A 22,185-nucleotide genomic window follows, 5' to 3' on the forward strand; every position below is an offset into this window, starting at 1 on the left:
CTGATACACTACTACCAGCTCTCTTCTAAATTTCTTTCCTATGTTATTTCCCAAGCAAAACATCATTAGAGTCAAGGAAAAATAAAGTATCTGATTGCATTTGGTTGCTTTCTTGCTTTAATCAGATAATTACTGGAGTTCTGTATTCTAAAGTACACATTATCCCTCGTATCCATGGACCCTCCTTGATGCATAAAGGTGTCATCAAATATGTAAAAAATGAACAGATCAGGCAATAAAGCAGAAACAAGACAGTAATAACAATATGGTATTTACTGTTTCCTTTCAAGCGAAAGCATTCTTAACAATTGTTTGCTCTTGGCTCACAGAAGCAGAGAATGGGTATTAGGAGCTCTGGAAACAGTGATCTCCCTTGGCTGTTATTTTCTAAGAAGCGGTAAGCCCTGTTGTTTACAAGAAGAAAGCTACTGAATCCTTCCGAAAGCATAACCTGGCCGCCCATCTTCCGGTGCAGAATGAGGAGGAGGCGGGAGTGTGATGGGGAAGCCAGTCTTCAGGAACCTCACGTGAGGGAATCCAGCTGCGCCTGTATGGTCTCCAGCTAGTTATAAAGACAAAACAAGAGAAAAGCGGCTGAGGGGCGAGAAATGCATATGAAAGGCTGCTCTGAAACTTGCGGAGGGGAGGGGAAGGGAAGGGAGGGGAGGGGAGGGGCCAGCAGCAGGCATCATGCATATTAAAATCCATTCACACAGCCAACAGATTCACCATGTAGGAAAGTTTTCTTTTCAGATGAAGATATTAGAATTCATGGCTACGATCTAAGTTTTCCAATGTGTCAAGGAGGATTTCTAAATTCTACTGTTTTAAGTACACTCAGCTGTTTTAATTTAAATGATCACTGCACAAGATTTTTGAAGTGTGTATGGGGAGGCAGGAGTGCATCTTCCTGGCTCACAAAGTCAGGATTTGGAAAGAAACATGACATACACTCAAAGATAAATCTTTACGGGCCTGGCACCTCCCTTTCCTCTTGGGCCCAGAAATTAAAATATTTAATGTTAATATTAAAGTGCCAGTGTGGCTAGGTACTACATAGTTTATTACAGAATGCTTTGCTTTAAAGTAACAATCCTGGGGCACCTGGGCGGCTCAGTTGGTGAAGCGGCTGCCTTTGGCTCAGGTCATGATCTCAGGGTCCTGGGATGGAGCCCCACGTCAGCTCTCTGCTCAGCGGGGAGTCTGCTTCTCCCTCTCACTCTCCTCTGTGCTCTCTCCCTCTTTCTCTCTCTCAAACAAATAAATAAAATCTTAAAAAAAAAATAAAGTAACAATCCTATTGCTTTAATTAAAACCATTTCCACTTTCTTCCTGATTTAGTTTGTCAGATTCTCTTCATCTCAGCATTGCTTCCTGCCGAGAAACATACGGTGTTTACAAGGGATGTTTAAAGAACTTAGCTCCATAATAGGTCATTTAAAAATAAGAATTCATAAAAAGAAGGCAACATTATGTAAAACCCCACATAGCAGAAATTATTTTAAAAATATAGACCTTGTTATAGAAATCAAACAACTCCTTGTGACTGAATTCCACAAGAACTTTCTCCACGCTCTGTAAGGAAGAAAAAGAAAAGAAGAATGAATTTAGTTGTATACAATGTTCACTGAAGTTTTCTCTCTCTGGCTAGCCCCAGAATATGCCCTATTATTCTCTGAGTGGTTTTAAAAAAATACTTACCTGCCTCACTCAACCCCACTGTTTCTAGAACTCACAGCCACGCTTAATGACGCTCCACTTTAGCAAAAGGTTTCAACTCTATAGGGACATCTGTTCTTTAAGTTGCCTCCGCAAAGGTTAATAAAATAGAAGCCAGCGAGAGAACAATTTCATTATCTTTTTTTTCTTCCAAGATAGAGATAATATACGAGATTGTATTTCATCTTTCTCAGCAGTCCATTTGGAATCTAGCAAATACCATTACGCAAAGACACTGGAGGCGGCATGTGTGACTGAACTCATCCAGCCATTAATGCCTCCCGTCAGCACAGCTGCTGCCTCCAAGCACTCATCTAGCAGTTATGATCTTAACATGCTGAGATTGTTACCTTTCCTAATGTACAGACTCAGCAAAAGTTCACAATTAACATGACAGCTTCAAAGCGGAGACTTAGCCACGCTCCTTCCCTCCGCCTCAGGTGTGACAGGGGAACCTTCGCGGGAGCTGTGGGTGCTGAGGGACACCGGGCACGTCTGCACGATGGTGCAGCAGAGTGTAACGGGAATCTGGCCCACCCCGACCTGCTCTGGGGTGACTGTGTAAACTGGGGGAACATGTAGAGTAGTTTCTGAAGATTGGTCCAACATGCCTGTTTGATTCGAGTATCTCTGGCATATGAAAGTGAGTGAGGAGAGAATGCCAAGAATGGGCTTCCTGCTCTGACCACACTATCGTGCTCACGGCACAGCAAATGGGCACCATGAACTCAAGAAAAGGACAAAGGTTGAAAACAGACATGAATTGCTTGTGGTCATTTCCAACATCCTCTTAATTCTACTTCTGTTTCTATGGCTACTTTTGTCTTTGTTTTATCTGTTTTAATGGTTTCCATTTCTACTTACAAAGCCAACATTTTCAAAACAAAGGATCTCCGGCTAACTCCAGGAGAGTCAATGGGGCTATGCTCAGACACAGCACATCCCTTTTCAAGAAGCCAAGGCACAGAGGATTAAATTCCACACTTTTTCTTTGCCCTTGTAACACCCACTTAAGTAGTTAAGCTTTAAAATGAATCAAGAAGTATATCTGCTTTAAAGACTCATCCTTTAGGAAGGATAAAAAAGTAGTAGGCTAATTGACACACATCACTGAACCTCCAAAGGTTGAAATCAGCATTATCTAGCAGTGCTGTATTTCCTTCCAGCAGTTAAAGAGAAGAGAGGCCTCAGTTTACCCTATGGAAAAGAAAGGCAAGTTCATTACTTTCCCACCAATCCAAACGTTAGGAGGGACTGAAGACTGAATCAGTTTGTGAACAACTGATTTGCTGTACGTACACCCAGAGGTCAAACCCAAGCTGGGTTCTTGGTTCCTGGATTTTGCTTTGTTTCAAGGTAGTGTCTTCTAAAAGGTCTCACTAAGGAAAGGGAAGGAAGGTGACTTTGAAAACATACTTCTTAAAATAACAACAGCTAAAATAACATTGCGTGCACATGCGCACCTGAGTGTGTACGTATACATGGATATATAGGGAGAGATACATATATAGGTTTAGTGTCTTGCTTTACTGAAATACTTAGCCCCAAGAAGGGAAAATGCTGATACACGAGATAAAATATGCAAAGAACTTATGCCAATGTCTGGCAGGTATAATCACTAATAGCTATTATCATTATCTTTTCCCATTCAACCTGCCGTGACTTAGGAAAGACCATGAGAATATGGGAGAATACAGGAGTGGCTTTAAGTGTTCCGTTATCGATGTGCACAGAGGTTATCCTTAGAATTTGAGAATCTATGTTTATTCAAGGGGTGGCCCGGGGCAGTTTTAGAATTCTAAGTCTAAATCTCACCTCCCAGGACAATACTGAAGGTATATTACCAAGAAAGGAGTACACATTGCATTTACTTAGTAGTTTGATAACTTTGTTTATGACTTTAAATTTAGATACATGGCCCAAGGCCTCCATTTTTACTCCTGCTCTAGGTCCTGCAAATATTAGGACTGAGTGTTATCAAAATTTTTCCTTGGACCGTGACATTTTTAGGAGGAAAACACAGTCCGAGCTTTTTTTGAGAATTTAACTAGAAAGTCACAAATCTGCTTTATCAAACCACAATTAACTCTCTAGCTTCATTGTTTACTCTTTAGAAAATGTATGGAAGGTTCTGTTCACTAAGGAAGCATGTTTTCAAACAACTTCTCTTCCGTTTCATGTCTGGACAAAAATCAGTGGGAGTCTAGACCAAACAAAGATATAGGAAGTGCATTAAGTTTAATGAGAGTCCAATTATTAGTATTTCAGGGGTGCTTGGGCTTGGATTGTCTAGCTCTGGGCCTCTGACTCAACTCATGGTTCATTAGTATTTTTGTTAAGGCAAGAAGAGAAAATAGAAATGAAATTCAAACCAGTGCCATCTCAGTTATCAGTCTCAACTCTAACAACAAACTTTCAGGAGGAAGATGTAGAAAATCCTGGCTACAGTAGTTTTATAGGCTATATTTGACAACGGGTTTAATTATCCATGTGCTATCCATGTCTATCACTGTCGATAGATAATGAGACTTGACTATTTGGTCCTGTTTTTTCCCCCCAAAGAGCCAGAAAGATAGTCTGGATAATAAACTGTAGCCTATTATGTCATACTAAATAAGAAGAGAAATATCTTGTGACATAAAACTATAGTTGCAAGTAATCAAAATGCACTGTTATTTTGTCAGTCATATACCAAAAGTATTTTAAACTTGAACTACATACCTCTAATCGCTTGGTGAAACAAACTAATACATGTATGTATTTTTTATATACATGTGTATATATACACATTTTAGATAATACTGTACTTCACTTTTTACAGTCAAATATTTAGGAAAAAAGTTTATGAGAACATTAATTACATCCCCATTCTTCTAGTAATCAAATACAAACAATATTTTCATACAAGGCAAACTGTATTTTAAGTTGAAAGATTTTTTTTTTTAAATGGTAATTCTAACAGGGAGCTTATACGGTCTTCCAAAGGAATATAATGACCAGTTAAGCACTAAAAATTATTTCTGGGAGGGCTTTTCACTGCTTTTGTGTTTAACAGGAATATCAATGGATACCTGCTATTATCCAAGATAACTCATGAGTAACATTCAGTAGATTTGGTGAAGAAGAAAAAAAAGTAAAGTCAGACATAAAGGAAGAAAATGACAGTAATACAATAATAGTAGGGGACTTTACCACCCCACTTACTTCAATGGATAGATCATCCAGACAGAAAATCGATGAGGAAACACTGGCCTTAAATGACACATTAGACCAGATCGACTTAACATATACAGAACATTCTATCCAAAAGCAGAATACATATTCTTCTCAAGTGCACATGAACATGCTGCAGGAAAGGTTACATGTTAGGTCACAAAACAAGTCTTAATAAATTTAAAAAGACTGAAATCATATCAAGCATCTTTTGCTACACTAATGGTATGAAAATAAAGTCAATCATAAGAAGAAAGCTGGAAAAACCACAAACATGTGGAGGCTAAGCAACATGCTAACAAATAAACAATGGGACAACAGAGAAAGAATAAATAAAAAAAAATACCTTGAGACAAATAACAATGGGAACACAACAGTTTGAAAGCTATGGGACAAAGCAAAAATACTTCTAAGAGGGAAGTTTATGGCAATACTGACCCACCTCAAGAAACAAGAAAAAAATCTCAAACAATCTAACCTTACACCTAAAGGAACGAGACAAAGAACACATAAAACCCAAAGTTAGTAGAAGGAAAAAAATAATAAAGGTCAGAGTGGAAATAAGTGAAATAGAGACAAAAAAAAAAAAATCAATGAAACTAAGATCTAGTTCTTTGAAAAGATAAACAAAATTGCTAAACCTTTAGCCAGACTTATCAAGAAAAAAAGAGAGGGCCCAAATCAATAAAATCAGAAATGAAAGAGGAAAAATTACAACCAATACCACAGAAATACAAAGGATCATAAGACAGTACTACGAACAATTACATGCCAACAAATGGGATAACCTAAAAGAAATGAATAAATTCCTAGAAACCTACAATCTTCCACAACTGAGTCCAGAAGAAATAGAAAATCTGAACAGACTGATAACTAGTAATAAAATTCTATCAGTAATAAAAAAAAAAAAACCTCCCACCAAATGAAAGTCCTAGACCAGCCTCACAGATGAATTCTATCAAACATTTAAACTAGACTTGATACGTAACCTTCTCAAACTATTCCAAAAGACTGAAGAAGAAGGAATGCTTCCGGACTCATCCTATGAGGCCAGCATTACCCAGATACTAAAACCAGACAAAGCAACCATAAAAAAAGAAAATCACAGGCCAATATCCTTTAGGACATTGATGCAAAAATCCTCAACAAAATATGAGCAAACTGAACTCAACCATACATTAAAAGGATCATATACCATAATCAGAACTTATTCCAAGAATGCAAAGATAGTTCAACATCCACAAATTAATCAACGTGATTCACCATGCTAACAAAAAGGATAAAAATCATGTGATCATCTCAATAGATGCAGAAGATGTGTTTGATAAAATTCAACATACGGTTATGATAGAAACTCTCAAGAGAGTGGATATAGAAGGAATGCACCTATGACAGACCCACAACTAACATCATACTCAGTGGTTGAAAGCTGACAGCTTTCCTCTAAGGTCAGTAAGAAGACAAGGATGCCATTCTCGCCACTTCTTAACCGCTGTGCCACCCAGGCGCCCCCTCGCCACTTTTTATTCAACATTGTATTGGAAGTCCCAGCCATAGTAATTGGACAAGAAAAAGAAAAGGCATCCAAATTAGAAAAGAAGACATAAAACTGTCACTGTGTGCAGATGACATGATACTAAATATAGAGAACCTTAAAGACTCCACCAAAAAACTATTAGAACTAATAAATTCAGTAAAACTGAAAGATAAAAAATTAAGATACATAAATCTGTGGCATCTCTATACAATTACAACAGAATATCAGAAAGAGAAATTTAAAAAATGGTATTACTTGCAATTGCATCAAAAAGAATAAAATACCTAGGAATAAATTTAACCAAGGAGGTAAAACACCTGTACTCTAAAAACTGTAAGACACTGATGAAAGAAATTGGAGATGACACAAATGTAAAAATATTCTGTGCTCATGGACTGGAAGAAATATTATTGTTAAAATGTTACTACCACCCAAAGTAGTCTACAGATTCAATGCAATCCTTATCAAAAAACAAATGGCATCTTTCACAGAAATAGAACAAATAATCCTAAAGTTTGTATGGAATCAAAAAAAAACCCTGAATAACTTAAAGCAATCTTGAAAAAGAATAAAACTAGAGGTATCACAATCCCAGATACAAAGCTGTAGTAATCAAAACAGTATGGTACTGGTGTACACACACACACACCCCACACAGATCAACAGAACAGAACAGAGAGGCCAGAAATAAACTATGCTTATACAGTCAATCTTCAAAAAAGGAGTCAAGTACATACAATGGGAAAAACACAGTCTCTTCAATAAATGTAGCTGGACAGCTACATGTGAAAGAATAAAACTGGACCACTTTCTTTCACCATATACAAACATAAACTCAAAATAGATTAAAGACTTAGGTTTAAGACCAGAAACCATAAATAAAACTACTGGAAGAAAACACAGGCAATAAGCTCTTGGATATCAGTCTGAACAAGACTGTTCTGGATCTGTCTCCCCAGGAAAGGGCAATAAAAGCAAAAGTAAACAAATGGGACTAGATCAAACTAAAAAGCTTTCATATGGTAAAGAAAACCATCAACAAAACAAAAAAGCAAACTACTGAATGAAAGAAGATATTTGTAAATGATTTAACTGATAATGGGTTAATTACCAAAATATATAAAAAACTCACACAACTCAATAGGAAAAAACCCCAAACAATACGATCAGAAAACGGGCAGAGGAACTGAACGGACATTTCTTCATAGAAGACTTACAGACGGCCAACAGACAGACACGTGAAAAGACGCTCAACATCACTAATCATCAGGGAAATGCAAAACCAAACCACAGTGAGGTATCATCTGATGACTTGTCAGAGTGGCTGTTAACAAAAAGACAAGAAATAACAAGTGTTGGCAAGAATGGGGAGAAGAGGGAACTCTCCTGCACTGTTGGTGGAAATGTAAATAGGTGCAGTCACTATGGAAAACAGTATGAAGGTTCTTCAAAAAATTAACATTGGCCTACCATATGGTTCAGCAATTCCATCTCTGGGTGTTTATGAAAAAACAAAACAAAACCAAAAAACAAAAGCAACCAACAAATCGCCAATCTGAAGAGATATGTGCACACCTATGTTCACTGCAGCATTATTTATAACAGCCACGATATGGAAGCAACCTAAATGTCCATCCATAGATGAATGGATAGAGAAGATATAATATATATAAACACAATGGAATAATAATCATACAGATAAATGAAATCATGCCATTCCTGACAACATGAATGTACATAAAGGGTATTATGCTAAGTGAAATGAGTCAAACACAATACTGTATATTTTCACTTACGAGTGGAATATAGAAAACAAAACAAATGAACAAACAAAACAAAACAGAAACAGACTCACAGATACAGGGAACAATCTGGTGGCTGCCAGAGGGGAGAGGGGTGAGGGGATAAGTGAAACAGGGACAAAGGATTAAAAGGTATAAACTTCCATTTATAAAATAAATAAGACATAGGGATACTATGTACAGTGTAGGGAATATAGTTAATAATATGTAACAGATCATGTCTGGTGACAGATGGCTAGATTTATCATGGAGATCACTTTGTAATGCACACAAATGTTGAATCACTTGTACATCTGAAGCTAAAGTTGACCCTTAAACAATGTGAGGTTTAGGGGTGCTGACCCCCCATATAGTCAAAAATCCACATGTAACAAAATTTAACTCTGCCCAAATTTAACTACTAATAGCCCATTGTTGACCAGAAGACTTACTGACAACAAACAGTCAATTAATACATATTTTGTAAGTTACATGAATTACATATATATTTTTACTTTATATACTGTATATACTTATCATAAAGTAAGCTACAAAAAAGAAAATGTTATTAAGAAAATCATAAGGAAGAGAAAATACATTTACAATGCTGTACTGTATTAATGGGAAAAAAAATCCATGTGTAAGTGGACCTGCCTGGTTCAAATCCATACTGTCCAAGGGTTACCTGTAATATAATACTGTACATCAACTATACTTTAAGAAAAAGGAAAAAAAAAAAAAAAGAAAATTCACTCTAGGGCTTTAGCTGTAATGGATAACTCCTAGGAAAATTCTTCTTAGAGATAGACCAAATGGGTCTCACAAAAATTGTCGGGTTATGTGTGTTTATATCATTCCTTCTTCCTGTAAATGCAGACAACATGAAATTCCATAAGTGTGCTTTTAAATAAAAAGCATTACAGTTGTTTTTCACACATCGATAAAAAATAGGCTCACAAACTATGGAGAGAGCCCAAATGTCCATCAACAGATGAATGGATTAAGAAGATGTGGTATATATACATACAATGGAATATTACTCAGCCATCAGAAAGAATGAAATCTTGCCATTTGCAATGACGTGGATGGAACTAGAGGGTATTACACTGAGCAAAATAAGTCAGTCAGAGAAAGATACCATATGATTTCACTCACATGCAGAATTTAAGAAAGAAAACAGATGAACTATATGGGAAGGGGGAAAAGAAAAGGAGAGAGCTATAAGAGACTCATGACGACAGAGAATAAACCGAGGGTAGACAGAGGGAAGTGGGTAGGGGATGGGCTAGATAGGGGATGGGCATTAAGGAGGGCACTTGTCGTGATGATCAATGGGTGTGATATGTGAGTGATGAGCCACTGAATCCTACTCCGGGAACGAATATTGCACTGTATGTTAACTAAAATTCAAATTAAAAAAAAGAAAGAAAGCATTACTCGATTAAAAAAGTAAAAAATAAAGAACAGGCTCATATGATTACATGTAGTCTAAAAGTCCTGCCACTGGTAATCACCTACATTACCTGACGCTGGTATCACCTACAATCCGTCACATTAATTTTACACCAGTCCAAGGTGGTAGGCATGCCGTAACATAGTCCTCTTCAACGGATGAGCACATGGAGGCACACCGTGGTAAAAAAGCCACCTAAGGAAAACAACCGTGGAGCAACGGACAATGAACTAGAAGAGTCAGAGCTGGAAATTAAGGGCTATCCAGAACTGTTCTTTTCCTGTGAGATAAAATACAGATAACTCTCAATAGGTAAATGTGACTAGGAAAAAAAGGGGGGTAATTTAATGACACCCAATTAGGTCAAGAGACTATTGTACACACTCTCCCACACACATGAGGAGTTTTTTAAACATTCAAAGGGAAGTCAGTAAGTAAGAGACTTTTTTGGTGTTACTTTGCTTTGCTGTTATTGCTTGGTTGGGGATAAAGAGGGTGGGTGATGTGTGCTGAGGTATCCACACTACTGCCTGCTCCCTTTTTTTGAGACAAAAGTGCTTGTACCCAACATGCTTTGGATGCTACTATAAATGACACTTGCTCATGTGAGAACAGAGCAGAATAATATTTTTCTTAGTGCTACACAATCTTCCCTAATCTAACTTAAAAGGTTTTATTTCCCACAAGACTCCCCACGCCAAAAAAAAAATCTCTGTACTCCTACCAAACTGTCGTACTCACTATCTCCCAAATATCCCACACTTTCCTGCCAGTTTTTATTCATCTCCTTCCAGATGGGAGTGTAGTTCTAAATGGATAAGATAAAATGAAAAAGCTAAAAGAAAATATACATGAATTTCTCCATAACCCTGGGGTATTTAAGACTCCTTTAAAATGACATGAAAATACGCTAACTATATAATCTTCAGTTGGCAAAGAAGCTGCTAGTAAATAAATTAAACCATAAAGAAAATGACTGATAAGTGAGAATATATTAAAATCCAGAACTTCCATTCATCAAGTCACGTCATTAAAAGACTAAAAGGAAAGCCACAGAAGACTCATATCAGAATCTACAAAAATGCCTACAAATCAATAGAAAAGAGGCAAAACTCAGTTGAAAGACGGACAAGAACATATACACAACCGTTGCGTTGTACACCTAAAACGAATACCATGTTGTGTCAATTATACTTCACGAAAGACAAAAAGAAAGCCAAGTGGGTGGTAGTGTCTGGCTGGCGTGAAGGAGCAAACTCTCAGGAGGCTGTCACGATGCCAGATGAGATTGTTAAAAGGGACTCCAGCGAATGTGCTGATCCCGAAGCCTGCCTCTGGTGGATACAAGTGGGAAAGAACCTAAAACTTACTGACAGCCCTACTCTTGGTAGGTTTCCTGGTAGTTTCCCCAGCAGAGAGGGTTGCTCGAGAGTGCCCTGGTTTGACAGCCTTGCTCTGATTTTAAAAAACAAACAAACAAACAAACAAGAGACTTGAACAGTCACTTCACAAAAGATGTCCAAACAGCCAAAACCATATGAAAATATATTAGCAGCCATACTGCATACACATGAAAATCTGTGGAACTACTCTGAAAACTTGTCTGGTATTATTCCCTAAAGCTGAATATATGCATACCCTATGACCCCAAAATTCACTCCTAAGTATTAGTATTATGTTCAATTGAAATGTACACATTTGGACACCACGAGACAGGTACAAGAATATTGAGAGCATCAATATTCAAAAGAACCAAAAAATGGAAGTAAGCAGAATTCCTTTCAACGGAAGAATATATAAACTGCAGTACAGCAATGCAATGGAACATTATACAGACATGAAAATAAACTACAGCTACATATGACATCATGCATGACATCATGCATGACAAATATCTAAATGTCAGAGAAAGGCACAGAAGACACATACTGATTGGTTTCATTTATATGGGGATTTAAAAAAACGACAGTAAAAAAGGTTTTAGAAACAAATGCTTATGTGGTACAACTATAAAGTTAGAAAGTAACAAAGATATTACCAGAAGTATTGGAATAGTGATCACCTCTGGGTGACCAGACAGAGGAGGAAGTAACTGGGAGGAGGCATAAGGGAGGCTTCTGATGTAATGACAATACTGTATATATTTCTTGATCGTGGGGAGGCCAAAGGTGCTCTTTTACAAATCACTGTGCTCCTTCCCTGTATTTGTGCCATATTTCCCTAATTTAAGAAAAAACAAAAACAGGGGCGCCTGGGTGGCACAGCGGTTAAGCGTCTGCCTTCGGCGCAGGGCGTGATCCCGGGGTTATGGGATCGAGCCCCACATCAGGCTCCTCTGCTATGAGCCTGCTTCTTCCTCTCCCACTCCCCCTGCTTGTGTTCCCTCTCTCGCTGGCTGTCTCTATCTCTGTTGAATAAATAAATAAAATCTTTAAAAAAAAAAAGAAAGAAAAGAAAAAACAAAAACAAAAAAGGATGGCACTGCTAGGTGTTAAATTCATTCATTCATTTTTATTCAATAAATACGGATTAAATGCTTACAAGGCCTGGTCTAGACACTACATATACTTAATGAGTGACAGACAAAAATGCCCTTCCTTCTAGTTAATAAAAGCAGACAACAAACAAGTTTCCTAACAATAACACCACCAACAATAACAATCCACATACATACATGTGGGAATGTCTGTTGGTGTTCAGAGCTAGGAAGAAAAATAAAGCAGGGAAAGGGGTTATGTGTCTGGAGGTGGGTAGGCGGAGATTCATTGGTAGGTGGTCAGGAAAGGTCTCACTGAGATGGTGACATCTGAGTTAAGATTTAAAAGAAGTGAGGGAGGAAAAAAGACAACCCATAGAATAGGAGAAAATACTTACAAATCATTATGTAATAAGAGTATAATACCCCAGAATATATGAAGAACTCCTATAATTCAACAACAAAAAAATAAGCCCAATTAAAAAAAAAGGCAAAGGATGGAACAAAAAAGATATACAAATGGTTAAGTAAGCACATGGAAACATACTCAACATCATCAGTCATTAGGGAAACACAAATCTTAACTGCAACGAGATACCTCTTCACACTTAGCAAGAAGGACATAATTTGGGGGGCTCGGGGAGGAGAAAACCCAAGTGTTGGTGAGGATGCAGGGAAATTGGAATCTGTATGCATTGCTAGTAGAAATGCAAAATGGTGCAGCAGCTGTGGAAAATAGCCTGGAATTCCTGAAAAAGTTAAACAAAGAATTACCCTATGACCAGCAATTCCACTCCTGAATATATACCCAAAAGAAATGGTGAGAGGGACTGAAACAGACATTTGTACACCAATGTTTCTAGTATCTTTTCTACAGCTACTTAAGGCAATATGTTGACCTAATAGCAGTTAAGATTTTGATGAAAAGATGATAGTGGAAGCAAGACCATAAGGAACATAGAGATGTTACTCAGAGTGGAGCATTTTATACATGCTTACTCCTCCCTCAACCACCAGTTTAGGCTCTGTTGTGGGCCGAGTTGTGTCTCCCCCAAATTCACATTGAAATTCTAACCCCCACGACCTCAAAATGTAACTGTACACAGCGTTAGGATCTTAAAGAGGTAATTAAGGTAAAATGAGGTCTTGTGGGTGGGCCTGAGTCCAACATGACAGGTGTCCTTGTAAGAAGAGGAGATTAGGACCCAGACACACACAGAAGGAAGACATGAGGAATACGGCCATCTACAAGCCAAAGACAGAGGCCTTGGACGAAACCAATCCTGCTGACTCCTTGATCTCAAACTTCTAGCCTCCAGACTGTGAGTAAATAAATTTCTGTTATTTAAGCGACCCAAGTCTGTCGACGTACTTTGTCATGGCGGCCCTAGCAAACTCAGAGAGAACCCATCTTCTGGGATGGACAGAAGAGAAGATCTTTCTTCTAAGAACAATGGAAAGCCATGAGGGAGGTTTAAGTATAAGAATGATACAATTATATCTACATATTAACAACTGCCCTTGGCTTTTATTTGTAAATGGAGGTGGCCCAACTAGATGTGCAGAGACCAGTTAGGACGCTACTGCATTAGTTCAGGCCAGGTGGTGATTTGACCTAACGTGATGGCAATAGTGATACAAGTAGAAAAACTTGAGATATGGTTTAGAGGTGACAGATTTTAGTGAGGGTGTGTGTATGAAGGAATAAAAGACGTCAAAATGACTCTCAGCTTTCTGGCAAGAGAAACTGGATGGAGGCAGCAGAGATAAGGAAACTAGAGAAGATTTGAAGGAGAGACTCAAAGAGGCAGTTTCAGATGCAATGAGCTTGATTATATGCGATTTCCCTTTAAAACAGCAAGAGTGTGGGGCACCTGGGTAGCTCAGTCGGTTAAGCCTCCGGCTCTTGATTTCAGCTCAGGTCATGATCTCAGGGTTGTGGGATCAAGTCCCTCGTTGGGCTCTGCACTCAGAGGGGAGTCGGCTTGAGGAAACGCTCCCTCTGCCCCTTCCCATCCCCGCTCATGCTCTTTCTCTAAATAAATATTTATTAAATAAATAAATAGGAAGTTATTTGTTAAATAAATAAATGAATCTCGAGCACAGAGCCTGCTTAAGATTCTCTCTCTTGGGGTTCCTGGGTGCTATAGTCGGTTAAGCGGCCGGCTCAATTTTGGCTCAGGTCATGATCTCAGGGTCCTGGGATCGAGCCCCATGTGGGGCTCCATGCTTAGCAGGGAGTCTGCTTGAGGATTCTCTCCCTTTGTCCCTCCCCGTGCTTGTGCTCTCTCTCCGTCTCTCTCTCAAATAAATAAAACTTAAAAAAAAAACCAAAAAACTACAAGAGTGGATGAGATTTCCCAGGAAAAATGCAGTATGAGAAGAGAGGGAAGCCTGGGGCTGAACCCTATGGAACTCCAGCATCTAGGATAGGTGAGTGTTCCAAAAATGACAAGTACCACCAGGCCCACAAATCATGTTCAGGGAAATTAAGTTAAGAGCACCGACCGCTGCATGGTACGTGGAAATGTATGGCGGGCATTTATTACATGGATCAAAATAATTTAGTGAGTTGGTATATAGGCAATAAAACTGGGTAGCTTATTTTTAAATTTGTCTTCAATCTTCCATTTTCCGGTAAAACACATTAAAGTCACTAATATTGTTAGGCAAACATACAGAGACTAGAAGATTTACTCTCTTTCCCCTGCTTTCTACATATAAGATTACAACCGAGAACCCATTTAGGAAATTCATTACTTATATTGCCTAAGCTGGTCTCCTGCATTAAAACCCAACGTGAGACTTTCTGCATCTTCTCTGAACACACTGCAAAGTGAAAATGAGAGTGCGAGATTAAAATCCTGCCAACTTCTGAAAAGACAAGAAAGATGTATTTGTTCACCCATTCCTTTTTTTCATTTGTAGTCCTGTCTACAAGCACCTGCATAATGTTGCATATACCCATCAGCAAAATTCCCAGGGAAATAAAATTTAGTACGGCCTTCAGAGAGGTCTAACTTGATGAAAGCTGACAGTAAAAATATCCTTTGCTTTCCCATTAGTTAGGAATTAGGAACACATACGCATTTTCCAAGAGAGAAATGCATTAGCCTCTGCACAAATTATCCAAGCAAAAACAGCCTCTAAATAACACAAATATCAACGAGCGAAGAGTTAAACCAAATTTACACTGCCTAGTTGGATATCGGAATTAGAAATGATACAATTAGCTTTTCTACCAGAAAATCAGGAGTGAGGGATTCCAGTAAAAGAAAAACTACTAATCTCATGTTCTGACTGAATCTAAAAATACGTTGCTAGGTACTTAAAGAGGAAGTCTTCTCCTTTTCAGTTACAGAAATGAAGGGCAAAGATAATATGTAAATAATACTTCAAGCCCTACTGAATGCTGCATGGGCTTATAAAACAAAAATCACTAGGCACCATTTATTTAATAAACACACCTACAGATTATGTTCTAACTATATGCAGGAATAGGTCATTGTAAATATACTCCCGTATCTCTAGTCACTATTATTATAGCTCAAAAAAACCAGGGATGTAATTTAAGCTCTCACCACAGACTGAAAAAAAAAAAACAAACCCACAAACCTATGAAATTCTATTGATACATACAAGCATTAGCCATTTTTGTTGCCCATAGTATTTCATCATTCAAGAAACATTACGGAGTGCCAATACAATGACAAACAGGAAGGTGTATACCCTTGACCAAAGAAAGGTCCTTCTCTAGGTAGGGTGGTTGCCCTTTACAGCTTCGCGCCCGACTACTGGAAGAAGGTACATGGGACAGGAGGGAGGAAGGGATCCTCTGCCCATCTGTCACATCAGTGGAATCAATCCTGGCAACCAAAGGGGTAACAGATGTGACAATCAGCTCTGATTCAGAGGGTGCCAGCTTGAGAAGGTGCGAGCAAAAGCACCGTAGGTGGAGGGAAAGCAAATTTCCACTTTTCTCTGAAGCAGCCTGACTACATGACCTCCCAAGGTCCTTTTCAATTCTGGGGCTTGAAGATGTGGAAAGGCAAACCTACACATGCAAATTACACTGGTGAATTTCACTGAGGTCGTGAAGAGAACTGCAAAACATCAGGAAGAAAGAGCTGTGGCAATAACCTAGTTCAACCCTTTTATTCAAAAGATGAGGCAGCTGGTCCCACAAAGATGAACCAACAGGAAGTGTATTATGGGGAGACCAATCATTGTTCTTTCCACTTCACCGTTATTATGATCACTTGAGATAAAACCGTGCTTTCACCTGCAGATCAAGCTAATTTATAGAAAAAAAGTTCTCTCCATGAATTTGCACATTTATATCCCCTCTCTAAGTCTACACAGAAATACATAAAAGCGATGCTGAGGGTAAATATTTTGATAAATACGGCCGATGAGGCACCAACGTGTCTTAAGTAAAGGAGAAATAATGTGAAGTTCAAGTCTTCAGATCCTCAAAACTTTACAGAAAAAAAATAAGCTAATCTGTTTGTCTTAGTTAAATTAATTAAAAAAAAAAAAAACAACCACTGAGTATTTCACAGAAGTTAACACGGTACCACTTCCATGTTTAAAGTTCTAATTCCAAACAAACAAAAATATGTCAGCTCAACGAATACCGTACCTCACAGAGGGATAGAGTGAGAGAAATAATCACGTGCACCTGACTATGGAGCTGATTTCGATCGCTCCACCAAACCCTGTGATTCCAAAGGCTCTTCCTGAAAATAACTGCCCAATCCAGCAGGCTCCAACATCTCCCGGCCACGGATGGCCCTGTTGCTTGAGGAGGGGAGTAGGCAAACTGGACACCTGAGCTGATATCAAGTTGATAAAAGCTACCAAGGGACAATGTCAACAAACAGATGGAAGGCAAGCCACAAAAGGCATTTTCCTGGGCTTAAATCAACCAAATTATAGCTTTCTTCTTTAAATCTTTGAAAAAAATAGGGTGACAATATGCTCGTATAAAGAATATAGGCAGCATATACACAGCAAAAGCAAATTTCATAATTAGCATAGCATTCAGGACTTCCAAAAATCTGGCCCCTGACTCCTCCTACAGCCTCGAGTTCTAGCATCCTCTCAATGCACCGTATGCACCAGCGGTACCGCTGTGCATTGCACACTGCCCTTTGGGTCTTTGTTCATGCTCTTCCGTGGTCTCTCAGCAGGGCTGCCAACGGCTCTTGCACGTGCACAGAGCACACACGTGCACTTGACTAGATCCTTTAATTCTCAAAATTCAGTTGACATAACAGCCCCCTGTGCGTATCTCAACTACTGCCTTTCCCTACCATAGGGGATGGAATGACCCACCTTTGCACTGCAGATGGTAGGCTCTTCAAGAGCAGGGGCTATGCCTTCTTTATTGCAAATCAATAGCCAAGTATGGTACTGATCAGAGTACTTAGGAGCATATGTTTATTGAGCTCAATTTTTATTTTTTCTTTTCTTGAGAGAGAGACAGCGCGCACGGACATGTGTGTGCGAGCGGGGGGAGGGGGTGTGTGTGGCAGGGGCAGGACAGGGAGAGAGAGAATCTCAAGCAGGCTCCACGCCCAGGGCGGAGCCTGAGGCAGGACTTGATCTTACGACCTTGAGATCATGACCTGAGCCGAAATCAGGAGTCAAGTCGGACGCTCAGCGGACTGAGCCACCCACATGCCCCTTACTAAGCTCAATTTTAAGAAAAGGTGGTTGCTAAATTTAAATATGCCTTTAAGTTTTTTTTAGTGAGAGTAATGATAGAGTATCAGAATAATTGGAGTTCGTCTAAATTACAACAATATTTTCCAATCATACTATCTAGTACTTGCCCAATTAATGACAGTAGTCTTGGGGGTCTCATAAGTTTTGTTTATTCGGAATATATGTGTACTACAAGTACAGTCATTTATCTATTGATTTCCCACTTAGCTTGAAAAATGGCTTTTCACACTTGAAGGTCCCTGCCTAAGCTGGTGAAATCAGAAGATTTGAGGTTTTGCACATATTTAGCTAAAAACACAAGTTTGGGCTGTCAAGAGAACAAACAACCATTTTTGACCAGAAACCTTCACTCAATACAGAAATTGTCAAACCGTGCATGACACATTGTCACAAAATGCTTCATCAGACCTATCTACTTCCGCTGCTAGGACATTTAACCCGTTATTTGTATATGCCCTTTTCATTCCGGCTAAAATATCACCTTGTTCTTGCAGAGACAAAACAGTATGTCTGGCAGACGTACCGTCACCATATTTGCTGTCCTCTTAAAAATTACAATGTGCTACGCATGAGCAGATCACAAACTTGGAGCCAATCAACACACACCTCCTACAGTATTCATTAACTGTCATTTATTATGTGTCTGCTGGTGTGTCATTATGATTTTCAGCTTTGGTACTGAAATATTTAGCTATGGTTGCTGAATATAATCAGCAAGATAAGAGGTTTTGAATATGATTACAAGAAGCTCCTTAAATGTAGTGAGAAATTATGTTAAGAGAACTGACAGCTACAAAATGGAGCTTTTTTCTGTAATAAATATTATAGGTGATGCTATCTTTTTCTGGAAATTACTCTTTATTCTAATTATAAGTACTTATCTGATTACTGAAGCATTATCATTACAGACTGCAAATGGCTGCATGACTTAACTTCTCAAAACCTGTGTTAGTAACCCAGCAGAGGGATTCTGGGTAAACTAGAGACTAAATTGAACTCAAGTTTCCCGTGCGTGGTTTTTAAAGACTATGAGCTCAATGCCCAAACTGGGGTTTCTCCTTTGTTCATAAAATCACTTTATTGTATTCAGAGACAGAAATTTGGATGATGTGTATGGACTTTCGAGAGCTACCATGGATTTTGCAGACTAAATTAAATGACCTCATGTAATTCGCAGTGCTAAGAAAAAGGTAATTAAAAACATATATTGGTTTAAATTTTTTCTATCTTGTGTTGTCCTGTCAGTCTTCAAGGAAAAGAGGACCAATATGTGCACCTAAATGAGTATTAATTTCACAACTGTGTTATAATTTATACTTCTTATTGGCTAATTGGAAGCTCTGTTTCTGGGAAATAAAACAGGGTAAATTCAGCAGTTGCTTCGTGTTCTGAGGGCAATGAATTCGTCATGTAAGGGACACCTGAGAATGTACTGCTTTCGAACCTGCAATCATACAATCATACAATCGTAAGACATTCCCTATTCTACTCTCAACATTTAATGGAGCCGAAGTCCTAAAGACGGGCAGGGACAATAACTAATTTGATTATGGGATTAATTTTAAGGCAGTAACTGTCTAGAAGAAATTGTTATCTTGTAATCATGTTGTTCCATTACAAATTTTTAACTTGTAATGGTGACAGATGAAGACTGAGCTCATTTTTCCATCCACATTAGTTCCCTGCTAACCTAATTACCTGATTACAATTTGCACAATCCTCTTGGAATCATGAAATTAACACTGCATTTTCCAAAAATGAAATGGTTCTAACGAGCTGGCACTGCTCTATAATCCTGAGTATATCTGGAGTTCATGAATAAGGGTTACATTTTACATTTAAAATATAGTACCTGTTTGTACATATTAGTTTTTCAAAAAAAGGTTTATGCTTTTTGACCCAGTAATACTCTTCTAAGAAATCCATCCTAAGAAATAAAAAGAAGATGAATTTCAAAGAAATTCATCACCATTCAATGGAACATTACATAGTCAGTAAAAATAGCGTGTCTGAAAGTGATATACCGGTACAGGCAAATGTAGATACTGTAATTAATATATATATTAATGGTGCACACCATTGTGTCTGGGGCATACTACAATGAACTCAACAGAGATCATACTGGCAGATAGTTCGCTCGGAATTATGGTATTTGAGGAAAGGGTGGAACATGGGTTTTATTTTTAATCTAGAGAAAATAAGAACATTGGAGAATTTATCATTAATAATTTTTTTAAAGATTTTATTTATTTATTTTAGAGAGAGCACATGAGAGAATCTCCAGCAGACTCCCTGTCGAGGGCAGAGTCTGACATATGCCCAACATGGGGCTTGCTCTCACGACCCTGAGATCACAATCTGAGTGGAAACCAAGAGTCAAGTTGGATGCTTAACCAACTGAGCCACCCAGGTGCCCCATTGACTAATAATATCTTAACAGCTTTATGAGATATTAATACACCACACAACTAGCCCATTTAAAGTGTATTAATTCACTGGTTTTTTAGTATATTCACAGTTGTAAAACTATCACCAGAATTAATTTTAAAGCATTTTTATCATCCCGAAAAGAAACCCCATACCCTATAGATATTATCCACCCACCTTCCTAACTTCAGACCTATGCAACCGGCAATCTACTTTCTGTGCCTGTAGATTTACCTATTCTGGAAATGATATAAATTTTAAACAGATCCCTAATGCATACCAATATTCAAGGAATGGTATAAACAAGTGGAACTCTGCAAACCCCCCAAAAAATGAAGAATGCCTTGAGAGGTAGGATAAAGACTAGGAAACCAGAAAAAAAACTAGAAAACTGTTATCATAGACCCTAAGAAAAGAGTTTTAAGAAGGAAAGTGTGATTCAAGTGTCAAAGGCTCCAAAGAACTGGCTCCAAAGAACTGAGACAAGGACTGCTAAGTTTTTATTTCAGATTCCAAGACCAAGAGAGTGTTAGTGACACTGACCCAAGTATTTTTGGTGGCTCAGTGGGGAGAAGCTAAGCCCTGCTGAGTAGAGGGATGAGTGCAGAGTAACAAATGAATGGAGACCGGGGGCTGACAAACTCTAGTCCACAGGCCAAATCTGGCTTGCCATCAGTTTTTATAAATAAAGATTTATTGGAACACAGCTACACTCACTTGTTTAGATATTGGCTATGGCTGCTTTTGTGTTACAAGAGCAGAGTTACATAGCCTGCAAGCTTGAAATATTTACTGTTTGGCCCTTCGGAGAACAAAGTTTGCCAACCCCTACCTACGGTAGACAAATGTCTCCAATTAGTAATTCTATTGACAAAAAAATGACCCAATCACTATCCATATTCTATGTTATGTTCACAGTTTAAAAGGCCCAGTTGTTTATATGCAAGGGGAGGTAAGTAAAATCAGCTGTCCTGAATACAGTGTAGTTATTACTCATTTCAATGGTTGAAAACTTCCGGCGCTCTTCATTACTGTCTGATGTGCTGGTGATAGGCCCAGAGGCTGTTAGATCATATCTTCCGATGACATAGAATACATTACTTAGCAGCTCATTTTTATATAACTTTTCAAACATTAGTGAAGTCTTATATCATACACTCTTAAGAGAATACAAGTATGATTTAAAAACGGATATTTTTTAAAATATTGGCTCAAGTTTAATCTCTTTTCTAAAGTTTATTACTAATAAATGCTTTTTTGAATGATTAGTTCCAAGGGTTTTATTTTAATGAGTCACACACTCCTATGAAATCCATAAAAAATTTGTCTGTCAGTTCTAAAACTCCAGTTTCTCTACAAAAAGAAGTAAGAAACCAAAGGTTTGGATCAGAAACATTAAAACTAAATTGTTCGCCTTTTGCTTGTCCTACGCGGTCTCTGCCTGGAATGACTCATAACATAATAAAGCTACACAATTTGGTTTAATGCTTTGTATCTGTTGATGATTAGAGAGCCTTAATGCCTCTCTAGTCTAAGTCATTAATATTAATGAGTTTTGTGACCTAGGCCAAGTTAATAAAAATAAAACTTTAAATATCCTATTAAGAAGTTCTCAATAATTTTGAAGTTGAAATTACTTTACACAATTTTTTTATAGTGCTAGAAAATAAACAAGGGTTTCAAAGGCATTTCCTATTCTGGATGGGAGAAAAAATGACAGGATGGTAAGAGCATCTATCAAACACCACTTTTTGATTACAGGTCACATAGGGCTGCTTCAAAATCACGGATTAATGGAATAGGGAATTTAGACGTATATTTTATTCCATAGATGACTGGTATACAATAT

The 22,185-nt window shown here is 38.2% G+C and overlaps 1 protein-coding gene across 1 annotated transcript in view; it reads right to left on the reverse strand.

Annotated features, from left to right (window-relative positions):
- Positions 1 to 258: 258 nt before the first annotated feature.
- COMMD10 (COMM domain containing 10) overlaps positions 259 to 22,185 on the reverse strand; it is a 215,264-nt gene continuing 193,337 nt past the window's right edge. Inside the window, exons 6-7 of the mRNA XM_040622558.1 lie at positions 1,516 to 1,575; positions 259 to 562 (exon numbers count right to left, since the gene is read on the reverse strand). Coding sequence (XP_040478492.1) covers positions 524 to 562; positions 1,516 to 1,575 — 99 coding nt within the window. The 3' untranslated portion in view covers positions 259 to 523. The remainder of the gene's footprint in view (positions 563 to 1,515; positions 1,576 to 22,185) is intronic.

The sequence above is a fragment of the Ursus maritimus genome, unplaced genomic scaffold (assembly GCF_017311325.1).
Source record: "Ursus maritimus isolate PB19 unplaced genomic scaffold, ASM1731132v1 scaffold_5, whole genome shotgun sequence".
Lineage (NCBI taxonomy): Eukaryota > Metazoa > Chordata > Mammalia > Carnivora > Ursidae > Ursus > Ursus maritimus.